The sequence below is a fragment of the Egretta garzetta genome, unplaced genomic scaffold, assembly GCF_000687185.1.
Source record: "Egretta garzetta isolate BGI_Z169 unplaced genomic scaffold, ASM68718v1 scaffold204, whole genome shotgun sequence".
NCBI classification, from domain to species: domain Eukaryota; kingdom Metazoa; phylum Chordata; class Aves; order Pelecaniformes; family Ardeidae; genus Egretta; species Egretta garzetta.
The window spans coordinates 3112803-3124574 of record NW_009259424.1 but is presented as its reverse complement, the minus strand read 5'-3'; the positions used below and the strand labels follow the sequence as shown (position 1 = coordinate 3124574).

The following is an 11772-nucleotide window of genomic DNA, read 5'->3' as shown; positions in this document are numbered from 1 at the left end:
ATCCCCTGTCTCTGGTGGAGGCGGGCAGGCTGGCTGGGGCGGCTGCAGGCGGCCGCTTCCCTGTTGAGGAAACTTAGGAAACTCTGACTTACCCAGAAATCCCCACCAACAAGGATTTCTGCCTGGGCTGTTTGCTCTCTCCCTTGCTCTCTAAGTTGCTTGATGCTGTAGAATAAATCCTTTAAGCTCTCTCTGTCTCAGTTTCCCTCTCTGTGTAATGGGGATAATAATTTTTACTCATCTCCATAAAGCAGTTTGAGGCCTGTGGATGGAAGGGTTATATAAAAGCTGGAAATGACGATTGTCAGTCACTCTTCTTTTGAGTCTAGAAACACCTCATAAACCCGCTTCCTAAGGCGCAGGAGGATCCTGGGAGCCCAGGGTAGGAGCTGCAGTTATGAGGAGCTGAATATTGGATTAGGGTATGAAAAAGGATGTTGAATGCCCGATTGGAAACTTTTTCAGTATTAACTTTCTTTCGTCGTCCTCAAAAATTGGATTTATGATTCGAATTCAGAGTGATTTAATGAGATAATATTTATGGAAGATTTGGTTATATGGACCTTCTGTCAGTCATCGATCAACATACTCTGTTTTGTCCCCGTTAAGTAGGAGAACAACTCGGATCCAAATCACCGACTATAAAATGTTCTTCAGCCATGCGCTTTAAGTACGCATTAGATGGTGCTGTCTTTTCTCTTTTTTTTTTTTTTTTATGACTATATTGCTGTTGGGTTGAACAGTAGTTTCAATCTCCAGTAGATTTGTAAGTATTCTCTTTCTTTCAAATGTTAAACTAATCTTAGGAATTCTCTGAATGGCTGATGCTATGCTGGCGCTGTGACAGAAAACGGAGGGCTGGGGAAGTGGCACAAAATTATGAGAATTAGCTCTGTCTCCTCCTTACAAGGGAAGAAATATCAGATACATGCAGAAAGGCTGCACGTTTTATTCTGCATTTTGGCAGAAATGGCTTTTGCCTTTTGATCAATTTAAAAGCAAAATCAGGCAGGCAAACGTCCACGTAAGAATTACAAGCAACTTGTTAACATCATCATTATCTGGTAAATATAAATGTAATCACTGTGTTCAGTATCCTGCAACACGTTGCCTTTGTTCTTGATTGCATTAGCATTCAAATAGAGGGGAGTTCTCAAAGCAAGGATGAGTAGCATGCGTCCTGCCAACAAAGCGGTATCCCTGTTGTGTCAATAATTTACCCAAATTTATTTCAACCCAAAAACACAGATTTCCTGTCCCATCTCATGGGGTTAAATCATTACTGTATTTGCATTTATTTGTGAGAGAAATATGATTCTTAGATTAATATTTTTAGGGCTTGTGATTAATTAACCAGCCAAGGCACACCAAGTGGCATTAGTAGAGCGAACAAAGACAGTGGGTACAAAAAGGCAAGGTGGATGGGAAGAGCTGTGTTTGGTAAGTCTTCCCTAATCACTGGAGAGAGGGTGGACTGGTGTGCTAGAGCCTGCAGGAGTAGTTCCATGACGATGGTGCAGCTACCTGAACTCCTCAACTGTTGCTCCTAGCTCACAGCAGCCTGGTGCAAAGGGACGTGGATTCCTACTGGGCTTCTTAGCCTTGTGTCTGCCGTGAGGATTTGATGTGTGAAGTGGTCAAGTAAGGAGTAGGCCATAGTTCTCCACTGAAGGTTAATTCATCGGGAGAGCCATCCTTTCTCTCATAGGAGTACCGAGAGATGTAGGTGATGATTGGCATTGCTTCTTGGCCAGCTGCAGTTATCTGGGCGATGATTTGGAGGTATTTGGCAGGTTATGACTGGATGGTGATATGGGAAGGTGTTTTCATTGCAAGATTCGTCTTAAAGGTTTTTAGGTCATAAAGACCCAGTTTCTTCTTCCTCCTTCTGGTTACTCTTTCATTGTTCTGCTGTTTCTGTTGCTCTTTGACTCTTTGAGGGAATCAGGGTTTTTAGGTAATTGTGTAGTAAGTTCGTTTCTGTCTGCTGGAAATCTGTGCTATGCCCCCTCGGGATGCTGTTAGAACAGGCAGCTTTGAGACGTGCAGAGCCTGTCTGACCTGCACTCGTTGGTTTTGAAGGGTCGGCTATGCACATCTTCGTCTCATCTACACCTGTGTTCTCATGCCTGTGTTGCAGAAAGTCCTAGTCAAAGGAGTAGAACAGGGGAAGGAGAACTGGATCCTGTCTTAAGAGCTAGAAGAGCCAAAGTCCATTGCACAGATGAGATCAACCCTTTTTATCTTGGTGGCAGGTGTATCTGTTGGGAGGGGATTTTTTAGCATGCATTTGGACCGTCGCTTTGGCATAGGGCAGACTGTTGCCACTTAGGTGGGATTCATTTCACTCGCTCAATCTGATCTGCAAGTTAAGCCTCTAGACTACGCTAGTTGTCATTGATGAGGGAGTAGTAACTCCAGAGAGTGAGCTGATCCATGTCTTGCAGAACAGCAGGTTGGAAGATCTCTCTGACTACACAACTATCGTAGACTAAAACTGCATTATTAGAGGAAATGAGTCCCATTGTGCGTGCTCCAGTGGGTTGCTAAGGACTGGTCTTGGGAGGGCAGTGACTCCTCAACACTGCCCTGCAATGGTCGAGAGACATCCCATGTTGAGAGGCGCAGCTGTGTTCATTCAGCACAGCTAACCCTTGCCATTCCTAGTCCCTCTGGACATCCAGGTGCATCCTCCATTACCTCTGTATCTGGTATCTGCTACATATTGATGGTATGGTCAAAGCCATGCATCCAAGCAATGATAAACTCATTATGATATGTGCATCCTCTGGGAGAGCCCCTTGGTAACTGTGGGTAATGAAAGAAGGCAAAGTAGTGAGGGCACCGTACAGGAGAGGAGCTGATGGCCAGAGCCCTGTAGCTTCCTTCATTTTCACTCTATATTCCAAATAACTCCCTTGCTCAATTTGCTACCCACACACCAAAGCATTGTCCCATTTTATCTGGTTCCCCTGATACTTACATTGCTTATCTTACGAAGATCTGTGTTAACATTTATCAAAACAAATGGCAAGCCTGGGACCTTTTAAGTAGTTTTTTTAGTTAATAAAACCAATCTTCTACTTCTGTTATGTTAAAAGTACATTATCTTTTTATTACAAACTCTCTACAGCTCTGTCTGTTTTCCTTCTTGGCAATTTCATGACTGCTCCAGTTGATTGCTGTATGGAGAATTACAAAATCATTAAGGGTGGGGTTTTACCAGCTGACTTACAGTACAAGCCATTTCTCAAAATAACCACAACAGTGCAATACTGATGTGTAATTTACGTCACAGTATGTTTTTATGAAATAGTTTGTGGCTTATTCATTTCGATTTAGAACTGAATATCTCTTCTCTCGCTTTTTAATCAAGCTTTCTTTTTTTTTTTTTACTTTTTAATATTTTCCACTCCTAGGCTTGGCTTGCTTCCAATTTACCAGCTACAGTGAGGAGGAAAAAAATGGGGTTTTTTTCTTTTTTTTTTTCTTTTGCCTGCAGTTTAACTGCAAGTGTGTTTTCCTCTTTGATGTGTACATTTGTGTTAACTGCCTCGGAAGAGATGGTAGATTTGTGATAGAATATATTGCACAAAGGTAGAGCAGAGAATTGATAAAAGAGATGCAAAAGTTTGGAATTTCAAACCGTAGCAAGCGAGTGACGCTATTTAGCCTCCTGCTCTAGTACATTTCCTTTTTAAAAATGACTTTCTGTATAATGTCTTGTAATTAGAACAGGAAATCATTGAGTAACTGTAAGAAGAATAAGAGCACTTAAACTGAAAAGAAAATTACCTTCCGAGAAATTATATTCACAATTTTTTTTTCCTTTACATTTTTTTTTTCTTCCCTTCACATTACCGTGTTGGTAATGATAGTAACAGATGTACATACCCTTATCTGTATCATTGTTCTGCTTATGTTTTCTGGGGGAAAAAAAATCATTTTCAGTAATACAAAAAATGAATGGACAGAAAATGGGAAATGCCTAATTACAAAAAATATTCTGTGTCACAACAGAGTAGCAATTAAATTGAAACTTCAATATAATTATCAATAACAGTCGAGCCTGGAAGGGTGCCAGGCGCGTAAAGTTGGTGCTCAGCCTTTATGTGGTTGCTAGGAGCACGGCGAAAAGTATAAAGCTTAGAGAAAGGAATGTCTAATGTAATAAAGTAACAGAAGGTAGCATAAATCATTGTGAGAGCAGTTCATATTGACATTATTTTACTTAAATCGGGTCGAAACTAGACATTTAGTCTTACAAGAGGCACAAATTCATATTTCTTCCACAGAAATAACTCTGTGCTTTCTGGGAAGAAGTAGAGTGTGCTTTCCTAGCACCAGCCCCGTACATATTTGGAATCTTTTAAGCAAAAATCTTTAAATGTTTGTTTCTGTTGGCATCCAAATGCATTTGCACTAATACGATTAAAAGAACTAAAGGGCAAAATACTTGGCAGCTTTTGCAGTTGAGGTAATTAGGTACAGGAAGGAACATGCATAGTTTTTCCATCAAGCTCTATAAAATCCTGGTGTGAAGGTCTTTTTAAAGAAAAAAATGCTTACTGATGTTGAGAGTACATTATGGCGGTTAGCAATAACATTATAGGCTGATGTTTCCGAAACAAGCAAACAAAAAGCCAGTTACAGTTTTGTATTTCTCTGCTCTCTCTGTAAATAGTTCTGGCTCTAGATGGATTTGTTAGGAATTCGTGCTTTTAGCAGGCTTTTTTTTTTTTTTTTTTTTTCTTTTGGGGCTTTTAATTGTCTTGCGTTACATATTAAAAATGGTTGTGCTGATTTGAAAAGTCAGTTCTTGCATAGATTCATTGTGTTTGGCATTTCATGCATCTCTTACTTACAAAGACAACTTGAAGAACATGTAATCCAACATAAATGCCAGGCTGTGCCAAATCCCAGCGCTCTTTACCCCTCACAAAGGGAACTGTTGGATTACATCTCTGCACATATAGGCAGCACTCAGAAGGCAGGGGTGGAACCTTGCCTCCTAATTACAGTTTCTCCGTTTTCAGCCCCGAAATATAGAAATAAATGAAAAATTGACATTGGAAGGGGTTATTAAAACACACAATTATGATTTAAGCATGGGATTAGAGTAATTTCAGTTGAGCCTTACAAACAGCAGACTGTAGGTATTATCTTTTACCACGTCTCTGTTGAAGCTAAAATGAGATTCAGAAATGCAGCATCTCAGTTTTCTCAGATCTCAGTTAAATGTTTTTAGAATTTACATTGTTTTTTCTTAATTTTAAAGGAATGCAATCCACATTTTGATCTCTCTTCTTCCTAAAAGTAAACTCTTTCTGATCATATTTATCAAAAATACTCAGCAATATACACTAAGCCCACCATTAAATGGCGCGTGTTAGATTTTGCTAGAAGGAAAATACTTCTTCTTTGGGCTTGCATTTTATTAGGGATTGGTCTACTTTGATTTCTCTTTTCTCATGTGGGCGTGGTTGAGAAAAAAGTCTTTGTTCCAGGAACACTCTTGTTTGTCTTTCACTAAACAAATCTTCAGTTTATTCAGCCTTTGTTCATTCTTAGATTTGTCTATTGAACCTGGAGTGAATAAAGAAAGGAAACAAATGCATCATAAAGTGCTCACTGGAGTTGCACAAGCATGTGTAAAAGTGATCCTGTAAAAAATGACTTGATTTTAATTTATGCCAGGGGTTTGTGTTAAGTCGTCAGTTGTCAGGGGTAGAAAGTTTGTGTAATTCTGCGCAGGGACTTACAGCACGTTTGTCTAGAAACTAATGGTTTACTACAAAGGCACATGGGACATACATTTATATACACCCTGTTTAAAAAGCTGACCACATCCTGGCATAAGAAAAGTGCTGTCAGATCAACAGATTCAGCTCACCACTATCTACACAAAGGTATAAAGTAGTAATAACTGTCAGGCAGGCGTACATGAAACTCTCGAAGGAGCTAAAGGATGGATCATGTGCTTGTTAATTCCTAGAACAGTTTTCCTGATCTGATTTTTAGAGTTTCTTAATAAAGAAGAGAGAGCCTTATTCCCAGGAGCAATTGGTTCAGGCGTGCTGTTGTGTAGGCTTATGGGATACTTGCTTGTTGAAAACAAAGGAAAGCATGACCACATCCTGATTGACCAAAAGAGATTTTAGGGCCATAAATGTTATTTTCTTAGAAAAATAATGTAAATGCTGTTTACCAAAATGTATTAGTCTTTTTTTTTTTTTTTTTTTTACACAAATTGTTTGATCTCCCCACCTACGTCAGTGTAGTGGGGAAAGTTCGGAGTTTTTAAAAGTGATGGCTTTCAGGAGCTGTGCTTGCAAAAAACCAGTACTTCCCAAGTCCGTCTGCCGTGTTGATTTTTCTCTGCAGCATTGCATTCGTCTGCAGTGATGACATTCTAGGTGATATATCTGCTTCTAGAGACTTCTTAAAATTTAGCCTTTTATGTGTCAACATTTCCATTGCCTCATGCGAATCAAGATGAGTTGTGCCATCGTATTTAGTTGGGGAGAACTGATCTGACATTTCTTTCAATATCTGAAGTGATTTTTACTTTAAGGGTAAGAAAGATGATTTCAGTATTGGTAATGGGATTAAATAGTAGACCTTTTGTCTCTGACAGAAGAAATAACTGAGTTATTCAGTAATCAAGAGTACAGCAGAACACGTAAACTGCATACTCTTGCTTTTGTCTTCATTGGCATGCATGGAAAGCCATGTTCAGTTACCCCACCTGAAGAGATAAATGAGCATAAAAAGAAGTGCTGTTAAGTACTGGCTGCATACCTGCAAATGAATAATTTCTCATGTTTGTGTCTCTGGTTGTTTTTGGGTTTTTTTTGCTGCTAGGTTTCCTGCTGGTTATCATATGATGAAATTTGATTGTGATATTTCAAAATCTGCTGCCTTTCTGCTTAATATCATCCAAAATCTGGGGGAATGGAAAGGTCTGAGCTCTAGATTGCTTTGTATTTTGAGCCCACATTTCGACAGCATGAGCTGTTTGGAAATTCATTTGCTCGTTGTGCTCCGTAGGTGTTTTATTGAGTCCTGCTGCATTTGCAGTTAATGTGAGGGAAGTTATTTCCACCTGTTGGGGTAGCTTAGCATCAATGACCAGGTCAGATCAGCCCACCTCCCTGGCCCAGGGGCCCTTTGGTAGTTGCCAGTATCAGGTACTCTGATACTGTATACTCTGGGGCTTGTATATTATTATTATTAGTTTTAAAATATGTTAGCTGGTGTAAACATGACTTCAGTAAGGCTGTAGAGGGAGCTGAGTAAAAATGACAGATAATATTTCTATCAAAGCAGCCAAGTTGGCAAACTGTGGAGAGCACTTTGATTCAGGCTGTTGGCCAACTTCTGCAGAGCAGTGTTTTCTTACTCATCCAGGTAGAGTTCTTCTGGGTAAGCGTTGGAGAACTGAACAGAAAGCCAGAAAAGAAGCTGTTTCAATAAACTTTTTTTAAACTTCTATTTTTAACCTTTCTTTCAAAAACCACTGTGCTATAAAAAATAGGGCTAGAGAAAAGACTGAACCAGTGGGCCTTGGGTTTTCTGAGATGCTTGAGTTAACAGCCCCTCTTTTATACTTTTCTGACATACTAAGAGTACTATTATTTTTTTTTCTTCTTCCAGGTGAGGATGATGAAGATTCAAACCTGCTAATTCTCAGCTACCCACAGTACTGTCGATACCGTTCCATGTTAAAGCGCATTCAGGACAAGCCTTCCTCAATACTAACAGACCAGTTTGTTTTAGCCCTGGGAGGCATTGCAGTAACAAGCAAGAACCCTCAAATATTCTACTGTCGGGATACATTTGATCATCCTACTCTAATAGAAAATGAAAGTATATGTGATGAGTTTGGTAAGTCACATTACAGCTATTTTCTTTTTCTCACAAGTAAAGACATTTTTCTTCTTTTTAAGTGTCCACTGATTTCCAAGGGGAATATGTGAATTCTTTGAAATGAACCAATGCTATTTACGTTTGAAATGTTAAGTACCAAATGTTCTGTTTCCTCTGTGAGACCGAAGGCTTCTAGCCACTAGTGGTCTCCGTATTGCAACTTCTCACGATCAAAGATAATGTTACACAGGTAGAGCGTGTAGCACAGTTACTTGGTATGAGTGAAAGGATCCCCTGTCTGGATTTGGAATGTATCTACCTTAACCATTCGCCTATAGCCTATATGTCTTTCTAGAAGGTTTACAAAACTTGTTGGGTTTTTTTTAAGTCATTGTTGGTGCAATGTGTTAACAAATGCAAAATAGGAGAGACTCCCTGTGCAACTCATTGCTGTTGCAGAGCACTCATCAACAACGTGTATGCTCCCAGGGCCCTGAACAAGTGTCAGCTGTAGCTGGTGTGTTTCTGGCCTTCCTGGAACGTGGGATTTTCCAGTGGGGGCTTTGCCAGTGCTAGGAGCTTGATTTTACAAGTGCAGAGGCACTTCTGAGAGGTGACCTCTTAATTCAAAGGGTGTAGAGAATACTCTGCAGCTCTGGAGGAATATGCAGCCCCTTAGAGCTGGGAGAGAGGGCTGCAAGATTTGACTCCTGATAGCTGCCAGGTGATTTCACACCTTTTTTTGGGGGGAGGGGGGGGGTGTCAGATCAACCCAAAGGCAGCGGATGTGCTGCTGAATATGTGGCAGAATGTATATTGTGTACGCACCCAGGGTAACTCCAGTAATGTGTCCAGCGTAATTTCTTTAGCAGTGTACCTATGCTGTGAGAATTAAGTTTTATTACCCATATCACCAGATGGATAAGCACCGCAGCTAGCGCTAGCAAAGTCTGTTTGCATAGCAGTGGGTACACCTTTGCTGTGCGAGATCCCTGCATCGCTGCAAGGAGGTTCTTGTGGTCTCTCAGAGAGAGAATTTCTGATTATGCATTTAACATATGATAATGGGAGTGAGAGGGGTGGGTTTCAACAATGCCTGTGATAGGGAAAAGGGGGAGATGATTCTCCCAGCTCTAGCACGCTGGCTTTGAGGTTGGTGCCCAGTCCAGGCCTTGTTGTGTTGGCAGAGAAATCCTAACCCAACCCAACTGGTGGCATTGGGGCATTTTGCGAGGTAGTGCAGGACTGCTCCTCTGCTGCTCTGCCAATCGTCTCTGGACAGGCAGGAGAGATCCTTCCTCACGTGGTGTTATCGCTGCAGCACATTACGCTGTGAATAGTTTTAATTTTGTGATGTCAAGCTTTTGCAGGATTGGGCCCAAACTGTCAAGTCCGCTCACACTCACACAAAACATCACAGGCTTTGAAAGAACTATGAATAAAAGTGTTGGTTGCTCTTAGGGGGTGGGGGTGGTGAAAAAAATGAATGAAATGCCCTGGAAGTTTGGTCCAATAACACAATAGTATCATCCTGATTTTTATTTACTCTGAGCTCCAGTTCAGAATATAAAGTTCAGTTTTAATTGACTATCCTTCTTATATGGGAAAGGTTATTTTAGGCTTGAAGGCGTTTGATGAGCGTACCATCTGCTTTCTGTGGAGTATTTTATTCAGGGTCATTCCTTGATTACAGGTTTGTTGAAATAGTTGGATCCATAATGTAAGCGTATCATGGAATATTAGTAATAGATGAATCAAAGAGATGTGGAGTGATGCAGAAACTACACTTAGTGAACCACAGCAAGTGCTTTGTTCCGTCTCTGAAAGCTAACTTATGTCATTCTCTTGACCTTTGCGAGGCAATTATCTCATTATCAAACCTGAGCCACAGAAATCTTAGCCGTAGAAATTAATAATGTGTATTTAAAATTTAATTTGGTTTAAGAAGCAGATTTTTTAAAATGCCTATAAAAACAAAAAAAATACTACTCTTAAAAAGTATTTCTTATAAAAATAATGATGTGGTAAAATTTGCAAGCCCTGCTGTGCTAGGAGGAAAAAACTGGCCAATGTATGGTTCCATTTCTGTATTGCAAAATGTATGATGTCAATTATATTACCTTTGTTGAAGGCAATAGACAAAGTGCTATTTTATCCTTTTCTTTGCTGGCAGGACAATAAAATGTACAACACTTCGTTATACAAACAGTTTACATTGGTATCATGTAGATTGATGTCACATGTGGAAAGTGATGACTGCTAAAGCTAAACAGAGGCAGGGTGGTACAGTAGATAAATGGATTACTCTAAGGCACTGGTATTTATCCGGCAAATCTGAGGGGAGACCAGATTACAGTAATGTGACTAAAATTCTTAGAAGGTGTCTAGAAGGACATCCAGATACATTTAATTTGAAGGGTTTGGCTATTTCTTACCTTGCAAATGAAAGAGGTGTGCCAGAAGGAACAAGATAGGAACATGTGTATTTCCCCATCATCTGAAATTCTCCAAACTCTAAAGTGAGTACAAAATTTGGGAAATACGGTCTACTAATGTCTTTGTGTGAGAAGTGCTGGCCTCTGATACAGATGCCAGGTCTTCTTCAGAAACACTGCTCTTGGGGAAGGTGTTACATGTTCTCCACGTGTTGGAGTACTGTACGACAGATACGGCATGTCACAAGTGAGACACCAGAAACACCTTTACAAAGAGCCCCGTTCACCACAGCGTGTAAGCTGTTGTCGTTGTCAGGCGGTTTTAATAGAGAAAAATGTTTTTTCCAGGAAGTATTCTCTCTACTTTTATTATGCATTTTTAACAAAAACATTTTGTTCAGCTGTAACTCCTTCTCATCCTCCCCATCTACTTCCCCATTCTGTGGGGGTTAACAAAAAACAAATAAAGCAGGAGATGAGGAAGAAAAATTAAGTTTTGTTGACAATAAATAATGAGGGTTTGGTGTGGGAGTTTTTTTAAGTAGAAAATGTATGTAGATGCTGTCTGTCAGCTCCTGCAGATGTGGCTGGAAGAGGTGCTTTGATGCTTCAGGCGGTCCTACGTGGATGGCCTCTCCACTCCACAGAGCTGCTGTAGGGGTTAGGCTGCGGTAAGCTTCCCCTCCGGCTTCAGCGCTGTGGCTACCTGTGCCTGCATCCATCCTGCCCATGCACTGCTTTGTGGCACGTGCCCAAGTGGTTTGGGCAGGAATAGTCAGGACAAGATTTTCTGGCAAAGTCCTTTTCTGCTTCTCCTCTGACTTGGTTCAGTGTGCCACAACGTCCCGCCGAGGAGGGCCTGGAGAAGCGCACAGGCTGCTGAGGAATTGCCTCTGCGGCTGGAAGGCTCAAACATTTCCATCTATTTCTTTGCAGCCTGCCAGGGAAGGACTTGCTCTCCATTTACAGAGGAAAGACTGCTGTGAGTGGGAAGCCTCCCGCTCCCATTCTTGTTGATATAACTACTGGTTAGTTAATCTAACTGCCTTGGAGGGTTCCCCTCCAGAATGCAAACAGACTCAAAAGCTTGCTGCTGTTCACAAAGCAGAAGACAGAAGCTGTGCTTGGATGTCTTGATAGCCAGAGTTCATGGGTATGACCACAGTCAGACTGTACCTCTTCCCCTCCTGAAATAAGAGCAATTAGAGGTCCTCACCAGCACGGAACAGTCCGGGTAGATAATGAAATGCTCATGTTTCTGGCTAGGAACAAGAAATCTGAGTTTTTGAACCTGCACAGGAGGCTGGAGTGGAGTTGTCCATGGTCAAACTGACTCATAAAGGCTCAAGCCCTGCCTGTTGGTGCCGCCAGCCCGTGCAGGCTTGCAGGTGGCACTGAGCTGGGGACACCTCGGGCTAAAGCCAGGCAGCAGCGGCAGCCGCGAGCCCACCCCGGGCCCCCCCGGTGG

General features: G+C 41.2%; 1 protein-coding gene across 1 annotated transcript in view; it reads left to right on the top strand.

Annotated features, from left to right (window-relative positions):
* ARID5B (AT-rich interaction domain 5B) overlaps positions 1 to 11772 on the top strand; it is a 106673-nt gene that overhangs the window by 27475 nt on the left and 67426 nt on the right. The window contains exon 2 of the mRNA XM_009637007.2: positions 7657 to 7887. Within this exon, the coding sequence (XP_009635302.1) occupies positions 7657 to 7887 (231 nt within the window). The remainder of the gene's footprint in view (positions 1 to 7656; positions 7888 to 11772) is intronic.